The 27,991-nt window shown below is 41.4% G+C and overlaps 1 protein-coding gene across 1 annotated transcript in view; it reads right to left on the reverse strand.

Moving 5' to 3' along the window:
* The window catches only part of LOC146810320 (cholesterol transporter ABCA5-like), a 1,540,893-nt gene that overhangs the window by 1,126,622 nt on the left and 386,280 nt on the right, over positions 1-27,991 (reverse strand). Inside the window, exons 9-10 of the mRNA XM_085617316.1 lie at positions 14,608-14,755; positions 10,517-10,685 (exon numbers count right to left, since the gene is read on the reverse strand). Of these exons, the coding sequence (XP_085473442.1) occupies positions 10,517-10,685; positions 14,608-14,755 (317 nt within the window). The remainder of the gene's footprint in view (positions 1-10,516; positions 10,686-14,607; positions 14,756-27,991) is intronic.

The following is a 27,991-nucleotide window of genomic DNA, read 5'->3' on the forward strand; positions in this document are numbered from 1 at the left end:
GCACTGAGCGGACAGATAAAATGCAGTCTGTACCCCCGCTTGACCTACCACCAATCAAAAAATGGATGCGACCAGTTCTGCAGCTCCAAGCAATAACTCTCAAATATGGGTTAAGGGCAGCAAATGGACGCACCAAGTTAGATAGGTTAGGGGCAAATACGTTCAACAGAACTGTGAACATGAGTCACACTGACTACTTACTGATTGATGTAAGATTATGGCCTGGAGTGTTAGACATGTCAGTTGGGACGACCATCGATAGCGACCACAATCTGATTGAGCTTGCTATGTCATCACCTTGGACAAGACATTGTAGCCCATTCGGCAGCATACTATCAACTAACATGATCTGCCCCACAAACTATAATAGGAGAATGAAGTGGGCATGTGTAGCAAGAGATACTTCTAAATATGACGCAATAAAGCAATTATTACTTGCCAGTACTGGAAATTTCCGTAATTTGAGTGAGCAACAAGAGGAGCTCCTAAAGGTAACAGACAGACATACATCCCTCTTTGAGCAGATATCCTCCTTAATAATAAGACCGAGTCTGGTTTAGTAAAGATTGCAAGAAACTACGGGCAGTCCTAGCTGCTGCAGTTAGAACAAATAATGTCTTTCAGAAATAAGAGGCCAGGAAGACCTCCAAGTCAGCCCAGGTAAAAGCGAGAAGAGACTGGGCTGAAAATCGTTGGGTACAAATCCGTGATGCTTGCCAGAAGTCTCTCAACAATTCTCGTTATTGGTTACAAGGGGAGACGCCAACAGACCAAGGCTGCCTACCAGTAACATTTCTGTAGCTGCTTGGGTTGACCATTTTTATGCTGTTTACACTGTACCAGCAGTTGACCATTTAAGGCCCTTCTTATGAATACTTTGGCACACGGTCCATCGAGCTGTTTTCAATAACTGAAATCACCTAAAGCGTAACATCCACAGCTAGGAACAAAGCCTCCAGTCCAAATAGCTTACCTAGAGACGTCTTCCTTAGTGATATCGCCAACTGGGACAAATATATCTGGGTACTTGCCAATGGAATCACCGCCAGGGCACCAATACCACCGTCATGGAAGGGCGAAGAAGTAATCCCGGTTTTCAAAAAGGGCAATCGCGCACTGTCACAGATCACAGATTGGATGGAAAATTACATCTTATTCCCGTTCCAAGCTGGGTTCAGGAGGAAAGTCAGCACCGTCTACCAAGTTTTTAGATTTGCCCTAGTGGCTTGGAAAACAGTGAACATCGAGCAAGACAGTTTGTACATTGCTTTTATCGATCAAAGTCAGCCTTAGACCTTAGCCAAGATCCAAACTATAGCAGGTACTGAAGGAACTGGGGTTACCATCAGAGCTTCTTGTGCTGGTTGTTCGGTTGCGTGAGGATACCTACGCAAGGGTTTGATGGGGGGATGATCAAGGGCATCTGACTGTACCAATTAAAGTTGTTAGGGGGGTTCGTCAAGGAAGTGTCCTGGATCCCACCCTGTTCTCCCTTTTTATAAACGGGGTGGTGAAGCATTTGGAGGAAGTCCCTGCTGATGCACCCACACTAGGGGATGGAAAAGTAACAACTTTAATATTTGCAGATGACACATTAGTAGTCTCTAAGACTCCTAGTGGTCTTCAACTCCTTCTTGACCGCTTTCTGGCCTGGAGGTTAATACCTTGAAAACTAAACTCCTGACAATGTACCCCCACAAATCGTTTAAAGGTAAACTGATGCTGGGAGGGACTCCTTTGGAGAAAGGTTCCACTTTTGATTATCTGTGGGTGACTCTCTCCGAGTCAATGGCATGGAAGCACCACACTATCAAAAGGAATCTCCAGCAGAAGAAAATCTCTGGGGAACTGATTAAAGAGCACAAGGCCCCTCAATCCAGGCCAGTAGCAGCCCCACTCCAGGTATACAATCAGAAGGAAGTAACATCCGCCCTTTACAGGGCTAAAATCTGGGGTTTTGACAATCATGAGGGCCTTCTACACACACAAAATAAGTTTCTAAGATCTCTATGCTCACTTCCCCAGAGTACTCCGCTTATTCCTCTGAGATTGGATATGGGTAGATCCACTATGTGGATAAAGCAAGGCTTCGCCCCCTTCTCTTTTGGTTACGACTTAAGCAAACACCTGAGCTTAGTCATTATGCTATGGCCTTTAAAGATCTTTATAAACTTGATTGCTTTAAAATAAATATGCTGGTTTACCAAAGTCAAGGCATTGCTCTCTGCCATAGGCCTGGATACCTTGTGGGATGTCTCTGATCTAAGCCTCTTACCCAGCAGAGATGTTGTAAAATCACATTATTGGAACGTTAAGATACAGACAACTGTTTCCCAACCCTCTGCTGGCCATCTATCTCTAGAATTTATGGAGTTTAAGTGGCTACGTATACACGAACAGTATATGGAGATAATCTCGGCCCCACAAGATAGGATGCTCTACATACAATTTAGATTTGGTTGCCTCTCTGTGAATTCTTTCACAGTGGCTTGGCAACAAACTTTTGAGGCTGTACAGTATTGTCCTGGATGCCCCCGGACACTTGAGACGGTTAAACATATCTTCTTCGCATTTCCGTTATACATTACTCCGAGATTTTTATTGGCTAGCACCCGTATGTAGGCTGATGGGAACTCAGTGCCATCAAGAAGCATTTCGTATATTAAAAACAGATTCCAGGCCATGAATAGTTTGCGCAGTGGCAACATTTCTCCGAAATCCTGTGTGGGTTTTAGTCTTATATTACTAGAATGTTTACTTTTGGTTTTATTTCTTTCAAATCATTGTTTTAAAAACTCACATCATGATGTTGGTCTTAACATGATACCTACATTTTTATCTTGATTGTACAACGGCTACATTGGTATCAACTGAACCTTTGCAATGTTTGCACTTGTACTTTTATGGTCATAACGACCGAATAAAGTATTTGAAAGACTATGCTCAAACGTGTTTCTGATTTTACCCAGCGGGGCTATGGCCTCTAAGGCTTTCTGTGCTGGTGCAGGTTTACATGATATTCTTAGGTCAAACGTTAATAAGTTTAGAACTTTTTATTGTAAACAATTGCTCATCCGGATGTATCTGCTATTTCATTGTTTTGAACAAGCATAATATGAGCCACCAATCTTGAAATGGAATTTAGATTTTCCTAGCCTTGGTGTCAGAAAGGCTAGATTTTATCAAAGACACAGAGGTGAGATTCATCCCACCACTATTTCATTAACCCTCCATGGTTGGTAATTGTCTGCAGTTCCAAAACCTTCAACCAGTTCCACATCGTCAACCTAGCTTGTCCAGAGCTTCTCCTGATTTGGATTCATCTTGGCAGACTTCCTTTGCTGCTCCAGGATTTCAGAGCATGCTTTCTGTTTTCCTTTTGGATGTCTTCAAGGATATGGTGACTGTTTTACTAATTTTGACTTCTGCCCAGATTTTACTCACTGGTACTTATCTGGATTGGCTCACAAAAAAAAGAGGGTTTGTTGCTCTCAGCCAGAATAATTATTATGGCGCTCAATGTCCTACTGGTTATTCCATTCTGATGTTATGTTTGTAGTTCTTTCCCAGGGTTTTCTGGGTAATGTAGCTTTTTCGTATTGACTGCTATATATTGAAAGCAGGAAAAGAAAAGCATAATACTGACCTCCGTGTCTTTAATAATATCCAGCCTTTCTGACACAAAGGATAGGCAAATCTCAATTGTGAATTAATATTTGTCTGTGATAGGCAAGGCCTCTAATGAAGGGCACCCCAAAGGTCATTTGACAAGCCCCAGTAGACCTGTCAAGCAGGATGTGACGCTCAAGGAGGAGCTGACACTCCAATGTCAAAAAGGATCCTTGCGGCCTCTCTTTCTTATTCTGACTGATTTAGAGAGGTAATTTCTGCTCATTCAGGTCAGCCTATTGGTTTGCTCCTGGGAGCAAGTTCACACCTCATTCACATATATTTAAATGCCAATTGCTGGCTGGCCATATGAGAGGAAAAAATGCAAATTTAGCTTCTGGGGGCTCCAGGCAGGGTAAAGAAAACTTTTTTTAAAGTTAAATTTTTGTAATATTTAGATTTAGAACAATTGAATTGAATTTTTGTAAACTTTCAAATAGAGTTGTTGAATTATTTTTCTAGCTATTCCTATGATACAGGATTATTATTTAATATTACATCCCACTTGGGTCCTATGGAACAGCCAAACCTGTTCAAGTAAAATATCTTCGAGGCCATTATTATCGTTAGAAAGTTTAACATTAAACTTTTACATGCCCTACTTTTAAATACCATGCACCCTTAAATTATGGGCAAAAAGGTCTACTTAGGGGTGGATTATGAATATTTAAAAGGAGGATTTAAGCCTGTCAAAAGGGGTTCGTATCACAGGTCAAATTTGCAGTTAAAACTTGCACAGTCATGCTACTGGTTGCAGGACTGGGTACACCTTGGTACGGACTTATATGTACGTTAAATATGTGTCACGCTACCAGGGAAGGCGGGGCAGCCTTACATGACAGAAAAGATACTCCGTGTGACAGCTTTACAATGTCCCTCTGCTGAAAATCGTCCGATTTCTGTGTCTGCATGGGGAGACTTCGTTGCTTCCGTCGTTTCAAGTTTCAGAGTTCTTAACGAGGTTCTAGACGGACGTCTCAGTTGCAGGGGAAGCCGGAGAAAAGAAAGAAAAAAGAAAAGGAAACCAAGGATCAGATTGGTGGTTTTGCCGATGAGAGCAAGAGTAGGGGAAGACAGACCGTGAGGGAGATGACACCGCGACTACAGAGAGTGATTACCGGTTAGAGCTAGTAGCAGTGACCGCTCTCTGTTAGGCATTCCCTCCCGGTGTGTTTAAAATCCCCCGGAGTCGTCCCCGTACCTGTTCGAGCCACCCTCCTCCTGGGGGGTGGCGGGCGATGGCGTGGTGTCGGTTTTTTGCTGCCGTCTTCTCCAACAAGCAGGACGGCCGCGTTGCTTCCTGGTCTCTCTCCCACTGCAGGGGTCCCGGCGCCGCCAGCCGTCAGGGGTCTCTCTCCTCGCGCTGCTTCCCGGGTCTTTTTCCGCGTCTTCTTCGTGGATGCTCCCGCTTCTCCGCTCCTCCTCCCCTCCTGAAAGGTCTTCGAGGCACGGCGTCACCAGTGTCAGTCCCGCCTCCTCCTGTTGTCAGACCGAATTAAAGGGACCGTCTTCGTCCCGTACCTGCATGGTCATGTCATGGGGGTCAGAGGGGAATTCTGCTTCCGGTATTTCCAGCTCTTCCCGACAATATGCCAATCAAGATTTTACCAATTTTGTCTTGTTGAAAGAGGAGCACAAGCACTTACCACTGGTTACCTGGGGTAAAGTGCAGAGAGTGCTATAGTCAGCAAAAATAATGTTAAGCAAATAAGCCCAAAAATATTAAGGGTGACCTCGCAGAAATGGCAAATTCCAAATAGATAGCTAAATAGGCAACAGACAAACTTGCAGTCGCCTAGGGCACCAATTTAGGAGGACTGTCGAAGTTCACAGAAAAAAAGGAAATAAAAAAATTGGTGACTGGAAAAATGTACCTACATTGATTTCATGGTTTGCCTAGGGTGTCAACACAGCGCAGCTAAACTCATATAGTGGATCAGGAAAAGCAACACCAAGTAACCAATGGCAAGTCATTTCACAGAGTCATTGCACTTGATTGACAAATACAGATTCTAGGATCAAGCACATGCCTCTCGCGGTCACGTGTGGTCATTGCACAGTGAAATTATGCCCAATTATGATGAGTAAATGAATTTGTAAATTACGAAGAGTTCACCTTGAATTCAATGAGGATAATGAGATGCCATGATTTGTTTTCTAAACCACTACAGGGCAGATTACGATGTCAGGCGGAAAGCCTCCTTCCGACAGTCAGAATCTCCTATACTGCGTCAGAACCCTTCCGACCGACTTGGTTGGTTTACGAACTGACCGACTGATTACAATGTTCATGGTCCATTTGTAAACTGCACGGTCTTTCCGAATCGGTTCCTACCGGCTCTCGGAGAATCTGTGTTGGTTGGACCCACATCGAACAGCTCTACCAACTGCATTTCCGAGTCAGCCTGTCCGACATTGGAAAGTGACTTTTGCGGGCCCCTTAATCCTGCGATCTCCGGGTGGGGGCCGAGGGGGTAACTAAGGGACCCCCCTGTAGAACCCTGCACTGTGTGGTATGTACCATGGGGTGCCCGCAACAGGGTGCAGAGTTTACCGCCCACCCCCCATTTCCCCATAAGAGCCTGTGTTGTTGGGTCAGTGGGAATCCAACCAAACAGTGTTCGGTTGCATCGTAATCGGTCGGGAGGAACCGCCGACCGCGAGTCTGTCAGTCCCGATTCCGAGTCGGTGACAGGAGGAAACTCTGACCTACATCGTAATGAGGCCCTACATTCTAAGTACAACCTTGTATGTTCCCTTTGCCTTCTGGGTATTTATTAAGAGTTGGACAGACTGGAAAATGTGTATTATTACATCAATGGCATGCATTAACCATCATATTCCATTTAGTCTCACAGCACTCTTTATACTTCCATGATGCATACAGCAGCCACCTTGGAACATTTTGCTTTACTCAGTTCCCTAATATAGTCCAAATTACCTGATAAATTTCATTCTGCCTTATTTGGGAGGTTACAATAAAGTCAATTTGAAACACACTCATAAAATAAAGAAAGGTCTTGCCTTTAGTTACCATTTATTATGAGGGGATAATATCTGCTTCTCTAATGTAGAACATTAAATTTACATTTTGTGAGAAGTTGGCCAGGCATATGCTGTCTCCTAGTTATAGGGACACCTTGCACCAGTCCAATTCGACTCTTATTGATGATAGGTTTAAGACAACCTTTAAAGAAAGCTATCCTAGTGGTAGCTGTGGAGAGCAGCCTTCAGGCTAAGTCTTGAAGGAGTGTTAAGCTTATTTTTTTACTATAATAACCTCTTGAATAACCAAATGATAGAGTAGCCCACACAGGTATATATATAAAATATATGTATTTATTCTAGACAGAATCCCACAGTCTCTTTATGAAGCTGTGGCAAAGTTACAATATCAAACAAGCATTGATAGACACAATAAATAGCACTATTAACATTGGGCCCCAGGGGGGGACCAAACCATACACTAAAAAAGTGGTATAATAACCACGACAATTCTACAGGCAATGCCTAGGGCATTCAGGATCGCTGGCCCCTTAAGAATCCACCCCAGGTTATGAGGATGGGGACCCACAGGAGGCGCGTGCAGTGCAAGTAGCTGCTATCGGGATCTCTATTACAGCCTATGGAGAATGTCGCGGTTGGAAATAAACAGTTTAAAAATACTTCTAGCAGGAGTACAAAGTTAAAACTTCAGACTTAAGCTTTTGAAGAGCCCACTACCACGAGAGTACTGAGGTACCACTGTTACCTGCCCCAGGGAAGCCGGATGCATAGGTCGTTTCTGCTGTCGGGTCGCGGGCCGATTTTCAATGGGAAAATAGTCAAAAGTTCTGCTAGCCAAAAGCGTTGATGATGCCGTGAAGATCAAAGATGTGAAGATTGTAGAGAAGAACCTGAAAGCAGAGGGGACAGAGTCTGGGTCACGGCAAAGTGACCAGAAGGCTCAAAGCAAAGAGCCCTTCGATGTCGGGTGCTTCAGGTGGAAAGTGGTGTAGCTTGGATCTGCAGCCACGGGCTCCGGGAGGCTTCAAGGAAGGCCAGCTTCAGGAGGGCGACTGTCCCACGTCGGATGAGGGTCGCAGCGGTGTTAGTGTCCGGATTGGATCCACTAAGCCTTGGCAACCGCAACCCACGAAGAATAAACAAATCTGCTACAGTGTAGACCCACGAGGTCTGGGAGAGGTCTCCTTCGAGGAGACTGTAGAGCAGGCCTGGAGCAACCAGGGGAACTCTTGATTGTAGAGATAGACCTCCGCTAGGGCCCACAAGTCGAGAGACAAGGGACCGCGGGAGGCAGCAATTTGGCGTGCGTAAAAGGGCACCCACGGGCCACCGGAGGGGGCTAGGGCGCTGGTCTTTGGCACAATTGCTGTAGAGTGGTTGGCTCGAAAACGGGCCAAAGCACAACTTCCCCACTGGTCAGGGTCGTGTGCTATGCAAGAGGAGGCCGGTGTCTCGGGGTATTGGGGATCTCGGCACCCACGCGGTCCACGGTGCCCAAACTCGTTGAGCACACTCACTGGCCTCTGGGATGCGCTGGAAACCCACCTCAAGGTTTCTGGAAGTCGTCGAAGTTCGTGAGAGCAGCGAAGTTCCAACCGGGTCACTTGCAGTGTTTCAGGTGCCTGCCAAGCAGGGGGATAACTCCTTTATCCCAAGGGAGATTTCTTCCGTCAGCTGGGCAGCAGCAAGTCGAAGGTCAAGACTGTTACTCACGTTATTCACCTTTATCCCCAAGATTAGGGGAGTGTCCAAAGTAGTGTCCACCAATGGTAGGTGAGGCGGGAAAGGGTGGCTACACCCTCTCCCCTTTGTGTGTTTCCCGCCTGGGCAAGGGGCAGGATGCCCCTGAACCGGTTCCAAGCGGTGTATGCAGAATGAGGCTTCTGCAGCTGCCTACGTGCAACTCTGAAAGGACTTTTGGTGCACCCACCCTGTTCCAATCCACATTATCCTGTCTGGGGAGATGCTAGCACCTCCCTGCCACAGGAGCCCTATTGTCCAGCTGGCGAGGCTGGGGTTTTCCCCAGCAACAGCCAGCCAGGGTCGTGTAGGTGGCGGGTAGTAGCCATTTTGTACTGCTTGTGCACTTTTCTGCCGCTTTTCCCATATCTCCCCTCTAGCAGGGGGGAATCGTACCCTCATGCCCATGGCTGGACTGGGGGTATGATTCCTACATGTTTGACACCAAACACGATATGGTTCTGTGTAGCCATTCTCAAGTTATCGCGTTATCGCGATAGACTTATAATGCGGTTAAGCGTATATGGTATGGCTACACTACAAACAACCCAGCAATGATTTTAGGAAGGTTGCAGAGAGGCCCTACTCATGTAGGGGTCCCCCCTCACACGTACCTCAGCACCCTGCCTTGTAGGATTACCAAGGCCTGCTATAGGGGTGACCTATGAGCGTATATGTGTTGTAATGGGGTGGGATAGAAGATACCTATATCCCTGTAAGGGGTGCTAGCACCACCTTACCCAGACTACAGTAGTGGTCTGGTGGTGTCAGTTTGTATGGCTGTCCCAGGGTGGCACAATAAGTGCTGCAGCCCTGGTAGGCCTACTGAGGGACCCATGCCCTGGGTACCTATGGGTCTACAAGGGACTGTCAGGGCACCCTCAGCATCCAATTGGGTTGTACCTAAGGTACTCACATCGTTTAACAGAGGAAGCAGAGAGGCTGGGGTCCTGGATAGCAGGGCCACAGCCTGGCTAGAGTCATAAAACAGCAAAAACATCAGCAAAAAGTTGAGGGCAACTATGCAGTCGATGCCACTCTCCTACACATTTGATGAACAGCAGTGTTGTCAAGCTTTTTAAAACAGGCCACTCATACAGGTCGGCCTTTCCTTTTCTCCAGCCACAAGCTAATCGTGCATAAAAGGCAAAACACCTGGCAGACTCTGGCAAAAACATTTTAATGATTATTTATTTAATCTAAATTTTTCGCGGCTCAAGAACTACTTGGATAAATGGAATCCATGTCTACACCAATGCTATGGTTTTATTTGTAGGTCCATCTAACGCCGTACTCAAAACTAGACATTTATTTTGATACTGACCTGTTCCATGAGGTAAACATATCAAATGTTACAAGTACATGCTTTTTACAAATCAAACTGCGGAAGAAAATCCATCCTTAATCAATAAAGTCTGTATAAAATGCTTTGATTGGATCTTGCCTTCAATATATCTGCCTTGACACACAAACTGACAACAATATTGTAACCAGTGAAAATATATCCACCTGACTTCTAACTCGGATCAGAAGAAGAGACCATATTATTACGATCCTTAGATCTCTTCGAAGGCTCCTGATTCTAAATGCATTCTACACAGTACTTCCCCAGACTGCATGATAGGTTAACGTTTAACTTCTGCACCCTACACTCAACCAGAACACTGGCTACTTCACTCTCCATGACAAGGACTGTTTATTTTACTTTTCTGTAGCGACAACAAAAGCCTTTACCAGGTATTCAGGCCTTTTACAGACAATTGAGATTTTGCTTTTGCTTTTTAATTATTAAGCATTGATTAGTTTTTCAAACCCAGTGGGTTTTTTATTTTTTCTGTGCTCTGTACTCATATTTGATTTTCAATAATGTCAAGAAGCTTTGGTTTACATAGCAGTCAGCAAGTATCAAATACCATAATTAGTATTTGGGGAATTATAAGACTGGCAAATGATGTACTGCAGTTGGTAAATCAAAATGCAATGTCAACTGATGCTATTATTTAATATTACTTTTCAGTGAGTTTTTTGTTTTTTCATACAACATGTAAAGAGACCTCAACAGAAGACATGTTGATTAGAATTGTGAGTCATGCTATAATACCTGATAGCTGCCTTTCCCTGAAATTCTTCTGATACTGGTTCAGCCATTTCACTGATGCTTAAATTTCTGTTCAAAGTACTCTCATCCAGCTCACTGTAATATCTTCTTTTCTTTGACCAGTAGGAAGGCTTCAAAAAGAAAAAAGGGGATCGCCGGAGCCCATACTCGCCTATTAAAACAAATTGCCACAATGTTAAACAACACTTAGGGTAAAGATAGGGACTTCTCAATGTGAACAAGCTACAAAAATGGTGTATGATGATAGCAAAGTGGATCACATAACATAAACAGGAATGTCTTCTTTGCCTAAATGGCTAAATGTAGTGTGAGATGCACTGGGCAAGACAGCGAGTGGTGGGTCCTGAAGAACATTATAATAATGGTTGGAAACTGAGAAATCTGATGAAGTATTTGAAAGAACCACCAAAATAGAGACTGGAACTCAATCAAAAGGTAGCAACTGTATGAACGGTACAGAAGAGATGGGCATTTGTAACTAATGCTGCTAGGAACCACAGATGTTATCATAGCGGCAGATTAGAAAACAAGAGCAGAGAGAGTTTGAAGTGTTTGGGATCACACAACTGAGTAACTGGAAAATTGGGGTTAGCATTGGTTTCTCTAGGTACCATAGCTGATAATGTAGTCACTTGACTATATTACCTCTTCCGTTATTGTAAATGACTACCATATTTTGAAAACTTTTCACTACCATATTTAGCCTATATTTTATCCGGTGAGTGGACAAATTTTGAAACACCATTTCCAAGTTATAGTCTCAGGACTTCGTGTACCAGCTACAACCAAGATGCTTTACTGTCAAAGCGTACACATGTATTTCAATTTAATTTTTATTTGAAAAGATATTTATTTGGTTAGCATCTCAAAAATAAATATTGGGCAGAGATTACTTTTTTTTTTTTTTTATCAGCTTTATTGCGGTTAGATTTACCATAAAAGCACATACAGAAAAAAGAAAGAAAAAGGAACACAACAATACAACAGGTCAAGCAATACATTCCAATATATTAATCTCAGGAATTTTTAGTCGATTGTTAGACATTATATATTTTTTTTTTGTTAAAAAATTTAAATAGTTCTTAAAAGTTCTAAAATTGATAAAAGACAGATCATTCAAATGGGATAAAATGTTTTTTTTTTTTTTTTTTTTTTTGGTAGTCATGGACTTAGTGTTAAACTGCTAGGGAATTGTTTATCAAATTCCTTCGGGTTATCCACATGGAATATAAATATTTGGCTACTGCAGAGACGATCACTGCATCTGTGTCCGTTTTGAGAATCCTAAAAAAAAACAAATATTGCCTTATGCCCAAGTTCTTGCATAGCTGAATTATCCATTTCTTTCTAATAGAGGAGTAGGCTGGACAAAAGAGGATGACATGCACAGGGGTTTCATCCTCTTGCGAGCAACCTGGGCAGGGACGCACAGAGTCCCCTTTCCACCTATCAATTTTTTGAAAAAGGGGCAAAGTGCCATATCTAAATTGCAAGTACAGCTTCTTTGCTAATGTAGGTTGGATTGTGTCAATTGCAGGCTCAAAACTATAAAAGTACTTGGTGGCCAAGAAAATATCGGTCAAGCTAGAACCTTTTGTAGAACTAAAAAGGTTCGTTAAGTTGATTTATTTAACAGTGCTTATCATAGTTGATTTAGATGTGGCTGGGCAGGCAACCTCGGGATTAAACCAGAGTTCCTCAAACCCAGTCGATGTCAGTGACTGTTTTACAAAAGCCAACCAAGGGATCTTGCCAGAACCCAATGAAGCTAACACTACCTTAAGCTCCTCCTTGTAGTGCACCAGCTCAGGGGTACTCCACAGGCGCTTCCAGTACAGTAAGGGCCGGAGGGCAATCACTTCTGAAATTGGGCAAATGTTTAGGTCTAATCTTAGAGGAACCAAAGGAGTGCTTTGGGGTAAATCCAGCAATTGTCTTATAAAATTATTTTCAGTTAGTGATAGGTTACTAACTGATGTGTGTCCCCAAAGTTCCGCCCCATACAGGGAAGATGCCCTAGCTTGGACTTTGGAGATTTCAAGGGGGGCACTTATTGTTTTGTGTGTGCAATTCTTCTGTACTTTCAAAATTCCACCTGCTGCTTGAGTTAGCCTTAGGTTAGCCTTCACCATTTGTGGGCCCCATCGCATTTTATCATTCAGAGTCAGACCCAAATAATCAAAGGTCGGAACCCTTTCAAGGGGTCTGGCATCCATTGTTGGATGGGGGCAATTGACGGTATTGGCATTAAAGACCATATATTTAGTCTTGTTTACGTTGACCACCAGGTTCCTTTTGGAGCAGAAATTAGAGAATTGGGCAGAGATTACATTAATTTTCAATGCTGGGTAACAAAAACCGGCATATGAGGATGGTGACGTTTGAGACAGGACAAGAAGACACCTCAGGGATTATGATTTATTTAGTCCATGAAATATTGTATGAAAGGCAGAGGAGATAGGTACCTCAAGCTACCTTTGATTTTAAGGGACCTTTAAAGGTTCTGTGAGTAGATCCAAATGTATTAAGATGGAGGACAGGGTGTGCCAATGGAGGATAGCAGGAGTGAAATTGATATCAATCAAAAAGTGGAGCTGGGAGCTATGGGGTTAGAAAGTTGATTTTGGAGTTGCAAAAGGAGACAGCAAGCTTGGATAGAGATAAATAATATAAGCAAGGAGAGAGGTTACACTCTGGACAAATTTGTTTAAATATTTAGAAAATGTGTAGAGCAGGCATCTCCAATGAGTAGGTCGCAGGCCACCAGTAGCTTTACAGCTCCCTGTCAATAACTCTCCTGGGTGCAGCCCAGCCGAATACTGCAGAAACCTTTGCTTGATTGAATCATTATATGTATACCAATATTAAAAAACATTTCTTCGAAATGAAAATGTATGTAATTTCAGTACTCATAAGGTGTTGTTCGGATGAAAATTGTTGAATTCTCAAAATGTATTTAAAGCTATTATTTGAGTTGGAGAGATGTATTACTCACATTACTACCTTGGTGCCAGGGGCTCTGCAGCTACTGCTGTTATGTATTACCCAGTTAGTGGCGTTCCAAATTGATACTTTACTGCTAGCAAACCTGCCAAATGTACTGTTGTAATCACTGCTGACAATCTTAGATGGGGTGGTCACTACTACATCACTAATCTTAGTAGCTCAGGATGATTTTCTTTGAATATAAGTATCTCGTGTTACAGAAAAGGTTGGTGACATCTGCTGCGAAGGAACACGTTGTGAACTATCCAGTTCATATCTGGAGCATGGATAGAGGTGAATGTGAGAAGGTTGAAGAGGGCAACTCTGGTATGGTTCGCACTTTCAATAGATTATTAGCAATAGAGGTTGATGATCAATTATTTAATCAAAGGTTTGGCATGTGAATGAAAAGGTAGAATACTTTGTGGGTGATAAGTGTGCTGATGCTAGAGGGAGTTTGGTGTCCAAAAAAAGAGAAGAGCAGCATTTTACTGCTGAAATAAAGGAGAATTGAGTAGGAAGGGAAAAACAGGAAAGTGAAATGTGTTTGGGTGCTGTAAATGTGGGAAATGTATGATATCAGGCTTGGCATATCAAGCATTGTGGTATGTGGACATATAAAATTGCATTTATCATGCTAAAAAGGAGTGAGAGAAAACATAGTGAAAACAGCTCAACGTCCAATTTTATATGCATCTTATGATGACATGGGTGTTCACTATTTTCATATTAGTCTGGAGAGCAAAGGTTTATTAATAACACCACCTGTGTTGCCGCTAGACTTATCCTCAATTTAGATATACCTATCCTGTATTATCATGTTGCCACCTATCTAAACCAAAACTGTGTTTATGTACAAAACTATCTCCTAACTTAATATCTAACTCTAAAGGGCGTACCTTCTACACTCTTGTCTGGGAAGGGCTCATTATCTCCTAAACGCATGTAAAATTTATCTCGCCAACTTCGCCATTTTGATCTACTCAACATTTGTAACAAATAAGGGAAAGAAATAGGACAGGTAAACACTACTTTATCATTATTATGGATTTGTTGTCAGAATGATATAATTTGACTATGCTACTTACCTGGCAAGACTTGATCCAGATAGATTGCAAGAAGCAGATATATTGTGCTATCCACAACCAGAAAAATGAATGTGATAATCAGAGGACATGGGCCCTCTTTTAAGTTTGAAAAGAGGGCTCCAGTTTCATAATCTTCCAGATGCAGGACCTAGGGTACAAGGAAGACAGTAATAAGGTAAAGAAATTGATATGTCTTTTCGTCACTCTTCATCACTTCACATCACTTCATGTTTTTCATGGTTAATCCAACTCAACCAATTTAACTACTGAGTAAATAGTAGAGCACACCCATGTCACAATTAAGGTTGATTTTTTAGCTTTTCCGGGCAGACGTGTTTACGCAAACGGAGATGTAGAACAGAATTTACTTTAATATAGACTGTCACGTCACACAAACAGTTTAAATTAATTAAGTATATAATTATTGCATACCTAGCAGAAGAATGTTTATGAGACTTACTACTATGTCACACACACACACACACACATGCGCACACACACACGCACGCACACGCAGGTGCGTGCGACCCCCCCCCCCCTTCCCCCCCCTCCAACCTTCCCAAGAGTTGCAATAATATGATTGCTGGTGCAACTTGAACAGAAATTGAAACGTTGCATAGGCACTGTACTTTCAAAAAATAGGGGCACACAGGAAGTACATGGGGCATGTGGGTGGTGCGTCATGTCGGGCAAGATATAGAGATGGGGAGATAGTTTATGATACAACAGATGTGATGGAATAGCCATAGTCATGATTAATTGACTAAGTTCATAAGAGGAAACCACTTAAACCCCAGTACACGTGTTTAATGCCTGCCAAACAACAGAGTCACAAAAAAAGTGATCTAAATGTAAGTGGCTTTGGAACATTTTCACTCTAACAAGGCACACATTTGATGTGTGAATGGATCTTTTTGTAAGGGACAATAAGGTTGCTGATGTTACAAGATGTAGAGTAAGGTATCGGTCAACAGCAAAAATGTAAACATCACTTCCTATAAAACCTTTTAATAGAGATGTACAGGAGTGTAGCTATCATTAGAGAAGCAAGTACAGTGCCAACTTAAGGGGCTAATTTCTCCAAAATTATGGCCATCTTTCAATCCCCAACCAGAGTAGGAGGCTCACTTTCTTAACTTTTTTCTTTTTAAAAAATAAAATATTAATAATAACTTTATTTCTAAGACATTTGTTATAGAGTTACAAAACCCTGTTTTAAACGACATGTCATTACAAATACACAATTTTTTTAAATTGTTTAAAATACACACCCTGATAAATATCTTGATAGTCTTTTTATTTCACTATCACGTTTTAAAATGTAATTTACTTGGACATACGAATAAATATAAAAAAATATATAGCATGACAGCCATCCCAAGTTATAATACAATTGCTTTACTCATTTTAATATATAACAATAAAATGCTTTATTTGTATGGCAATATATCTAGAGATAGCCAAAGCAATATCAAAATATTCCATTCCAAACAAGGGGGCTAAAGCTTGACTGCGCCTAGTGATACTGTTGCGGGGATTCTGCACCTACACAGAACTATGTTCAGGAAAACAGGACCTCGATGTATAGGGTGTACCAGCCTATCACCTTCGTACCCAAAATCCTAAAACCGACTAGCTATAGTGTCTCATTTGTTCTCCTCCAAAAATCACTAAGCTACACATGATTAGACAACCCAGAACACAACACTCCCAAATCGCTCAGGAATCGCGTTAGCAAGACATACCCTTTCGCTCGCTCACTCCTACCTGTCCACAATAAGAATTTAGCAGAGGCACTGTAATAGTTTAAAATGTTTATTTTAACTATCGTGCTCTACAATACAGTATACGAGCCACTACCAGCAGCAAAGTGCATAAACCCAAAACAATTAGCATTGTTACAATTCCATGGAGTACAAAATGGGAAGTCCTTTTATAAAGACAGTGGTAAAAGGACTATAAGGCCTAGCCACCCTCCCCTTGACTGGAAGAAGTTTATTTATTTAAAGGACGATCTCTGGGCTTTGACAGCAGACCCCATACCTTAAAGCCTCGATGTAAGGCTTACATCATAAGAACAGCATAGCTCTTCTCCATGAAAGGGCTCTCTCCAAGTGTGTGTTAAAGCAACAAGCATCCCCGTAATATCAAAGCACGAGTCTCCAGCATTGCAGCTGTGTTTAGCATGTTATGTCTAGGTGCTAGGGACTGACCAGAACAGAATAACAAGGGGCATTGTTTATCGACCTTGCACATCATGTTCAAACTAAACCCCAGGAACTTAGCAGAGAACACGAAAAGCAGACAGTTCTCAGGTGAAAGGCATAAACAGAGTCTTGCAAAAATAAAGTCATGTAGTAACCTGCGCAAAAGCAGCATCATGGCAGTAAAGCTCATGCTAACTTAGCCATGTCGACAATGACTATTGGCCATATAACATCTCCTAAAAATTAGGGTAACTTTTTACTCTGCTCTGAAAACTACAGGCAATCAAGGAAAAGATCATTTATATTACAGTTAACTCCTATGCCACAAATACGGTAATCTTGGATTAACCAAATATTGACTTTTAACCCAGCTATATTCTATACAGGGTTGATTTCTATTTGGAACCTTATAATATTTTACTGCATCCCTTTAGCTGTTAGTTTAGCCAGAGAGGGTCATGCATTACCCAGACGGTCTAAGGAGTGCCTAACCTTTATTTTCATTTTTTTTTAATTAAAATCGAGGATAGGTAGGATTGAAATGCTCAATAAAACTTGAGCATTTGCTAAAATGGCACTCTAATGCCTGTAACATATGAGTCAAAAGTGTATCACTGGTGGGTGCCTTTCTAAGCGAGAATTGGAAGTATAAGGCCTGTGAGTGCGCTCTCAGGTCTCAGGAAAGTAGTCCCATTTTAATTCTTAACGCTTGTAACATTGAGTTCACTGGGTCATTGAATAATCTCTTTAATACCAAGCTCTACTTTCTGTCCAGAGACAGCAATTCGGCTCCATATAGTGAATGAGGGATTAGTTTGCCCAACATTCCCTTCTTTATTGGTTCTACAGATAGAACCCCAAATCGTGACTCAAGCCTTTTAAGGGCAATGGTTGTCACGATAAGATACATTTTTAAGGTCTCTTAGGTCCTGATTATGACTTTTTTGCAGAGCGGGTGTGCAGTCCAACTGCCCAAGTTGTAATCGGGCAGTCGATCTGCCGGTGCTGTGGTGGCTGGATCCACCACCACGAGTCTGCTGGCCCTCGGATCACCTGACTCGTAAAAGGGCCCTAAGTGTCTATCGCAGAGCAATACGTTTCCATTGAAGACCTATTGGCGTATAGTCCAGTAGGACTAAATCGTCCACATTCACTAAAACAGTACATGTAAATCACCAATTTTAAGAGAAAATTAATTTGTCTTAGAAAGCACTTTTGGTAGATCAGAAATAAATAGACATAACAAAGGAGCTAACACACCTACTTGCTGCAAGCCGTTATAGACTTGGATTTTTTCAGAATTTTTTTCAAGCCCCATCAATTTTATCTGGGCCTAGTTGTTGGAGTGGAACTGCTGGATCATGGGCAGAAGATCTTGAAATCAATGGCAGTAGCAGCATAATTTGTCTACTATCTTCACAGATTTCATTGCCGCTGCCCAGGACCATACAGTGATCCGGATTACTGATATAATATTGATCCAACAAATATCCAAATACACAAATATCGGAAATTATATACCTCGAAAAACTATGGAGGAATTCCAAAACCCCAGCAGACCTCGACAACTACAAAACAGCCACCCCCGCCCACCACAAACTCATCAGACACTTAAGAAAGAAAGCTCTCGAGGACAGAATCTCCACCCAAGCACACAACAGCAAAGAACTCTTCGGCATCATCAAAGAGTTCGCCCAACCCAACAGTGACTTCACTGACATCCCACCCTCCCATGACCTCTGCTACAAACTCAGCGCCTTCTTCTATCACAACATCAAGACCATCTACGACAACTTTGACGACAACAACCTCCATGTGAAACCCACACCCACCGCTTCCGACATCACACAGCCGACACTGGACAGCTGGAACACCCTCAGCATCGAAAACACCCTAAATACTATGAAGAACAACCACTCCGGGGCCCTGCCCCCACCACATCTACCACAGAGCCGCAGACATCATCGTTCCGGAGCTACAAAGAATCATCAACCGCTCCTTCAAGACCACCTCCTTCCCCGATGACTGGAAACACGCCGAAATCAACCCTCTCCGAAAAAAACCCTCAGCGAACCCCAACGTCCTCAAGGACTTCTGACCGATATCCTTACTTCCATACCCAGCGAAAGTCATTGAAAAAGCTGTCAACAGCCAACTCGCTTCCTTCATCGAAGAGCACAACGTCCTCGACTCCTCCCAATCAGGCTTCAGGAAGAACCAAAGCACTGAAACCGCCCTCATTGTCCACGACAGACGACATCCGCTCCCTCGTAAACAGGGTAGAGAGGGTGGCCCACATCCTCATGGACTGCTCTGCGGCCTTCGACACAGTCTCACAACGCACTCTAGCCTGCAGAATCAATGATGCAGGAATCCAGAATAAAGCCCTTGACTGGATCTGCTCATTCCTCTCCGGTAGAACGCAGAGGGTCAGACTCCCTCCTTTCCTCCCGGAACCCACACTGACCATCTGCGGAGTCCCCCAAGGATTCTCCATCAGCCCCACTCTGTTCAACGTCTACATGGCCCCACTCGCAACCATTGTCAGATCACACAAACTCAACATTGTATCATACGTAGAAGACACTCAACTCATCCTCTCCCTGATCAATGAACCGAACACCTTAAAACGCAACTTTTAAGAAGGAATGGAAGCTGTTGCCAGGTGGACGAAGAACAGCTGTCTACAACTGAACACAGACAAAACCAAAGTACTCATCATAGGCAACCTCAGACTCATCCTGGACTCCGAACTCAAAATGGACCGCCAGATCAATGCCATCACCTGTTCCAGTTTTCACACCCTTCGTCTCCTATGAAAAACTTTCAACTGGATTCCCCTCGAACACAGAAAAACCGTCACCCACGCCCTCATCAGCAGCAGACTGGACTACGGCAACGCACTCTATGCCGGGATTAACAAAAACCTCACTCGCAAACTCCAGACCATCCAGAATACCTCTGCCAGACTAGTCCTTAACCTACCGCACCACTGCAACATCACCCAACACCTGCAGGCACTTCATTGGCTCCCCGTCGAGAAGAGGATCACTTTCAAGCTTCTCACCCACGCCCACAAAGCCCTCCACAACACCGGCCCCACCTACATGAACCACCGCCTCTCATTCCACGCACCCTAAAGACCCCTCCGCTCAGCCCAGCTTTCCCTCATGACTGTGCCGCGCATCAAGAAGGCCGGAACAGGAGGCCGCTCCTTCTCCCTCCTCGCAGCCAAGGCATGGAACAGCCTACCTCTCCACCTCCACCAGACACCATCTCTCTCCAAGTTACTGAAGAACCTCTAGACCTGGCTCTTCGCCGAATCACCATGAGCGTACGGCAACTACAAGAGCCCTGGTGGGTCCTGGAAGACCTCCGGACCTATTTAGCCTCTCGACGGACCTCTGTGAGCGCCAAGGAACTGCGCACACTTAACCCCTCCCTCTCATGCCCCCGATCGCTTTGAGACCCTTCCGGGTGAGTAGTTGCGCTTAACAAACCTTTGATTGATTGATGAACAAAAACATCAACTCAGTATAACTAGAAAAAAATCACAAATATCAAGCACACAAATATTGTTGTAAAAAATGCAGATTTTGGCAGATATCAATAACAAAAATATTGTCACTTAAAAATACACATATAACATGTCAAAAATATTGATTCCCACAATATTGACTACCATATTATTGCCAACATAACTAATACATTCCTTAAAAATACATCAAATAGAAAACAATTTGAACATAAAACAATTACTTCAAATAAACCCAAAACTTGTAATAAACATCTATAATTAAATACAAATATATTACATCAACAACGGAATACCCCTTGGGTATGTTTTACAAATACTGATTGATTGTTTGATTGATCAACCAAAAATTAAACATTCACCCCAAAAACATTGTACAACTAAAATACATACAATAAAAACACACAACGCATTAAAATGAACTATAAACAATTAAACACAAACATAAATATACATGAATATATATTAATAAAAATTCATATGTAAATAAAACAAACTATATTATATACTACAAAAAGAAACCATAAGTTAACATTTACCAAACAAACACTCAAATCAAGAAAAAAGAAAATGTAACTATACTAAATCAACCAATTAACACTATAAATAACTTTAACTAATAAAATCAAACCAACAATATAAAAGGGACACTAATTAAAACTAAATAATCCAAAAACGACATGCGCTGCAAACAGAGGAAACTTTACCAAAATGATAACCTAACCAACTAAAAAAAAAAAAAAAACTTAGCAAGTATATTATAAAGCACGTAAACTTTATATTGAAACTAAAAATAAACCGTTATTAAAATAAAAATAAAAAATTTAAAAATAAATAGTAGCACACACTGCAACTTTTATCTTTTAACAGACTACCTAAAAGAAAAAAAAACTGCCAGAAAATATCAACTATAACAAAGCCCCACCAAGAACATATAATAAAGTAAGTATGCATAAATAATAAATTATGAACTCATCCAAACAACGGCCAAAAAACAAACTAACTCCCTAAACCTCGACAAACTAGCAATAACATACTATTTTCAGAAAAGTGAGCACCTGCTCCACGTTAAAACGGGCTCAAAGGAAAAGCAGCAAAACAGTGCAAAATATCTCAACAAAACATACAAGTTAACAAAATACAATCAACTGCATTTTATAACACATTAATAACAAACATGCCAAAGTTACACTATAATACACTATAATATATATTTATACTATTAAACTGCTTCCAGATACAATGACAGAAGCCGCCACATTAATCATTTCACAGAAAGGAAAGGAATTATTAAATCACATATGCTACAACTACAGCCACGAAAGTGCATCAATGAAAACTATAAATTGGAAATGTAATAAAGATAATGTTATAATTCATGTAAAAGAGCACAACCACCCACCAAATGTGGCAGAAATATAAGTTAGAGAAAGCTTACAAGATATAAGAGGCAGGCACTAGCTCCCAGGAATCCACAAGCAAAATCCTTAAAGACATACTACCCAGCTACCAAACATATAACAGGCCAACCACAACCTACACCCACTTTAAAACGTTTAATTGCACATACTAAAAAAGCCATCAGCGATGCCCCACCTGCTCCTAGAAGATACCAAGACAAACACAGACCTGACCATCAGTGAAGGCTCCTCCATCGCACTGCTCTATGACTAGAGTACAAGGAAAAATAAAATAATAATAATTGAAGTTATCCTCATTTTATTTTTAGTATCAGCCAAGTAAGGGCTGATACTACATGGGCTCCCATGACGTTGAGAGTGGAGTAGGGGTTACTGCACCTCAAGGTCGCATGATGGTTTGATCGGCCGTCTTGGGCCGGCCCAACAGTCATGAGCACTTTGCATGTTATCCACCGGGCTGTAGTGCACAGTCTGGGTGGAGAACATGCGCAGGCTGTCAGTCCCTGTCTGAGTGCCAAACCAAGATGCTCAGAACAATCATGAGACTGCTGTCATGCTTAGGGGAACCTGGGTTCTTCTTGGAAGATGAGGGATGGCATTCTGAGGTAAGTGAATATTTCTTAATTTTTTTCCCCACCTCCTCCTATAGCCCACCCCCATGCCCGGCCCCACCACCCCCATTCCGTATCAGCTACCACTGCTGACCATTTAACAATTACACCATCCTGAGGAACCCTTCCGTTTACATGACAATTTTAATAGTAAAAAACCTAATCCAAATCTTCTCTAAAGCAAACAACTTAATGAAACTTACCCATCGTCAAACCTGGTTGATGGATGGGACCTTCAAATTGTGACCCAAACCATTCACTCAGATATACACCATACATGGTGAATATCAGCACAAAAATATCTCTTTAATATATGCTTTACTGCCAAAAAAACACAGGAGACACGAGGAGATGATGGACGGAGCGCTGAAACTTATCAGACACTCACCCCCAGTCACAGATCTGGGTTGAATCCATCATCGTTCTTTAGCTCAGTTTGCCACCCAGTTCAGACACATGTGTATGCAAATCAGTCTTGACCCTGTGCCTCATGGGAACAGTCCAGCCTGAACTGCCAAGCCATGTGTTCCCCGGACCGGAAACAAGCATCCTGAGACCGGTTTCAGGCTAACAGCCCTCATCAGCCAAGCTAGCTTGAATCCAGTGGCAAAGTGAGCAAGGGACCCACGTCTGGGGATACCCTGCCAACTTAGGACGACCAAACCAAACACAAGGAGAAACCTCTAATCTACATAAAACAACAAATAAATAACTACCACCAAAAATTAATCATAGACTTTGAACAAGACATGATTTTAACCATTTTAAAAATATACCAGCACACAGCCATACAAGGCTATTACTATCACTTTAAACAAAGTATGGGGTGACACCTCCAAAAATCTACACTAAGGCCCTTATTACAATGGCGGGCAGACCGCCACGACAGGCTATTGGTGGCAGTTTGCGCGCCATCCAGGGCATCAGTCTGAGCACTGCATTATAATGCATCCAGTTGGACTGCAGAGGTCGGGAAAAGGACAGCCGCCTCCGACACGATCAAAGATCCTGTCGGGACAGTGGTCTGATTCCAAACCCGACAATGGAGAACACCGCCGTAGGGATTAGGGTATTGCTTTCCGACTACCTGTTCATGGCAGTCCCTCCGCAATGAAAGAGACTTAGTGGGCCCCAAGCAGGGCCCCTGTAGATAACTGCTACGTGGCCTGGGGACACATGTAGTGCCCCCCCCCCACACACACACACATCGATGCACCGTGTGCCAGGCACCACATGGTGCTTGGCACACAGAGCATGGATGTGCACAAAGTGCTTTTTTCACTGCGGATTGTGCTGCTCACCTTTTCCTAGGCTGCAGCACAAGCTGAAAGTAGATAAAAGAACTTTACGACTGCCTGCACAGTGGTGCTATCATAATAGGGCAGGTGGGACCGCAGACTATTTGTCGGACTGTCACCTGCCCGATACGATGGCGGTCAGGTTCACGGCCATAGTAATGAAGGCCTAAGAGTAGAATATGCCATTAACAGCCAATTTGCCTTCTAAATCAAAAAAGTGACAGCACTAGCTACGTCCCTGTCACAGAGGTAGCCAACCACTATAACTTATTAATAGAAAGCCCTTTCTAGCAGCATAATGAAGACAAACGTTGTGCCCTAATGGACTATTCCAAAGACACTTGGGTAGGCAGACTGCATCGGTCCAGACACAAATGTCAAGCCAAGTTTCAGATACCATGGTGGAATGTCTATGACAGTATCCTGGCACAGGAAGCCAAAACAAACCCAAAATAACACGAAAAGACTACAAATTAGAAGGAAGCAGCAAAAGAAAAAGGGCTCTAAATAAAAAAGATTTCAAAAAGACTATCTCCCAATAGAAATAGATGGGAAATATAGTAGAAACGTTTAATAAATGTGAAAAAAGAAATGTAAAAAAAAAACAAAAAAAAGAAAACTACCAGTGGTAAACATCAAACAATATTGTAAAAAAATTGAAAAATTGTAAAGTGTAAATTAAATAACAGTAGAAAATGTATACAATTATTTACCATACACTAATAAAGAATATATTGGAATAATATTAAAACATTTATTTAAAAAAGTTAAAACATGTTCAAACATTGTAATCAATAAAAAATAGGATTTGAAAATGTGCATTATACAAATATTTATGAAATATGATTTACGTCTGCCTTTTTACAATTAAAAACTAACAAATAATATTTTATTTACTTGACTTTATAATTGCTTTTATTTTTACTTAAAAATATATTTGTCAAAATGCAAAACTGAACAATAAATTAAAAATGTAAAAAAATACAATGTAACAAAAATGTGTGACATATTTTCATTACACTAAATTTAGGAACATCTTTGACACTAAAGGGGTGACATTCACTACTCCTATTCCAATCTAAACTAATTTGGGGAGGATAATGCAAATTAAAGGGATGACATTTACTATACCCACTCTAACCTATCCAAACTTAGGAAAGGTATTGGACACTAAAGGGGTGACATTTAACATTCCGAGACCAATATAAACCAACTTGGGGAAGATGTTGGGACACTAAGGGGGTGACATTTAACATTCCCAGTCCAATATAAATAAACTAGAGGAAGGTGTTGGACACTAAAGGGGTAGCATTTACTGTTCCTACTCCAATCTAGATCAACTTGGGGAAGGTGTTGGACACTAAAGTGGTTCAATTTACTATTCTCGCTCCAATTTAAACCAACTTAAGGAAGGTTTTGGACACTAAAGAAGTGACATTTATTATCTCCACTTCATTCTATACTAATTTGAGGGAAGGCAATAAAGACTTCAAATTTTATACATACAGTACAAAATAAAACTTTTTACCTAGAATATTATACAATTTAATTGTAAGATACACAATGCTGCAAATTCTCACATTTTAGTAAATTACAAAATTAACAAATGTTATATTAAAACACACTCTTTCAAACTACTAACCATTATACAAAGAAAATATAATTTAAGATTTTTAAATGTATATTTTAATTAGTAATAAGGGAATTAAAAAAAAAGATTTCCTAGTATTTATAAACTTTAAAAAAATACAATTACATGGGATTCAAATAACAAAATTATCAATTATATAAAAAAATATTTCTTACATTTTTGCATTGTAAAGTTTTGTAACTTTTTAGAAAATGTTCAAAAACATTGTTATTCCTTTTTTTACAGTTATAGAAACTTCATAAAAATAATATATTTTAATTTAAACATCAAACTAAATCCAAATATACTGCTTTATAAAAATCCAAAAAAGAAAGATTATTTATTATTTCTTAATTCTCTAACAAAATAGCATTCAAATATATCTTGTTTAACATGAAGTTTAACAATATATTAAAAAGTAATAAAATGCTTTTTAAAAGTCAAAGCAATTATTTTGCATATTTCTTAGAAGGAAATTACACAAAATCTATGATTATTGTTTGTGTGACATAGATATTTGAAATGACATTGATTTAGGTCGCAACCGATAAACTCTTGATTTGGTGATTTCCTTGTGTTAATAGGACTAATTTGTCTTTTTCTTTTGTTCCCAATCCCATGTTTTATGTGATTATTTTTATTGCATTTGTGAATGTATTTTTTTTAAAAAGACAAAAGTAATTTTTAAACAATATTTGATGAGTGTTTTTTGAAATGTGGACACTGTCATCGCCTCATAATTAGCTATATGACAATGTGCATTGTTTGATATTAGTGACTAGTAATGTCATTTTAATAAATGTATATATTTTCAATTTTTTTCCCTCTCTCTCTTTTTGATTACATCTCTGTTGTCCTATTCTCATCCTACTAGTGTGAAGTGTGAAGTGATCTAAGTATATTGTTGTCAAGGAGGGTTTCTTGTGTGACTAAGGTCATTCACATACTGACCACAACATGTTAATTAGCAATGTATTCAATAAGTATGGAATTTTGCCTTGGAATAGGCATTAAATAATTTGTTTAGAGCAATACAAGGACTAGTGGCCTTTTCAAATCAAGCTTGATGGCACAGCATTTCAAAACCCTGTAGATTACAAATTCTTCAAAATATAGGCTGAGTGGCTTTGGTTCCACCTAGTACTCTATTACCTCGGGATACTGGCTATTTCACGCAACAAGAGCTTCTGCTGAAATGCACGTGGAATTATTTTACATCTGAAACATTCAATCAATGTTTGTTACATTCATTATCTCATGTGTGCATTCCATTCAGAAAGCAATCCATATATGCTACTTTTCTCCAGCATTGGCAAAGACAATAGTGCAAGATTTAAAGTGATAAACAGCATTTGTGCATTCAACATGTAAACAGTTATTTGTGAATGTCTGCATTTACATGAATTGGCACAGTCAAGCTAGACTAATTGGCTACGCCAATGCTTTTTTATGTTCCGGCTTCCAGTGCAATGCATTACTGGTGAAGATGCCATTGATTTACTTCAGGAAAAGGGTCTTCACCATTTTGCAATGTTAGCGGGAGTACTGGTCAAGAAATGCAGAGATGGTCAGGTAGCAAGTGATGATACGAGGGGTTCATGTCCCCACCATGACAACAACTGGGGAGGACGATAAGTTGTCCTGACTAGTAGACCTGCCAATTCTTTTTGGTCTCAGCTATGCCAGAACCACATGCACCTAGGCTTGAATGCCCGGGCAAGGAGCCTGGACCCAGCATCCATCCGAATATATCTAGTTAAGTTGCAAGACAAGAAGGTACTAAACAGGCATGTTTTTATAGTATGCATTAAACGATGGGAGCACATCAACATAATTAAGCCTGGGCAAAGCACTACGCTACGCTCGCGTAGTTTGCGAAGTTCGCGCTACTTTGCACTACGCGAATTGCACGTAGCACAGTGCGAACACGCGTAGCGTAGTGTTGCGTAGTGCTGCGGTCACTTTTTGCTTGCTCGCGGTCCTCAACGTCAAGTTGGCGACCACGAGCAAGCAAAATGACATCCCGGCGAGACTTTTTCCTTGTTCGCGATCAGCAACATCAAGTTGGCGATCGCGAGCATGGAAAATAAACCTCCCGGCGAGATTCCCAACGCAAGGAGGTCAGGTTTCTCATTGTGAGTGGTCGCGTATGCTCGCGAACGTTAGCGATGAGAAACTACCAGTTCGCGTTGAGAAAGCTGCCGCTCGAGTAAAAATCTACTCGAGCAGCAGAAAACTACAGCTCGCACTGTGCAAGATGCCATTTTCAATGATTGCACAGTGCCGGTTGCTTGTCCGCACTGTGCCATCATTGAAAACGACATCTGGCACAGTGCGAACAAGGTACTACGCAGTTCGCGAAGTGCTACGCGTAGCTCGCGTAGTGCGAACTGCACTATGCGTAGCTTCGCAAAGTGCTACTTCGCGAACTACGCCCAGGGTTAAACATAATAACATAGAAACATCATTCTGTAAGTAATATCCAAAGCAAGCACCAATTAATTAGTTTTGCTGGGATTTACTTGTTTATAAGCTTTATGAAACAGTGTCAGGCTTGGACATCCGAGAATGCATCAGTTCAACTAACAAGTGTTTAGTATTAAAGAATTGTTCAAGGCTTTTTTGTTATAGTCTTTGTATGGAATAGATGATTTGATGAGGTCACTGGATTGCTATATAGGA

Source organism: Triturus cristatus, chromosome 7, assembly GCF_964204655.1.
Source record: "Triturus cristatus chromosome 7, aTriCri1.1, whole genome shotgun sequence".
Classification (NCBI taxonomy): Eukaryota; Metazoa; Chordata; class Amphibia; order Caudata; family Salamandridae; genus Triturus; species Triturus cristatus.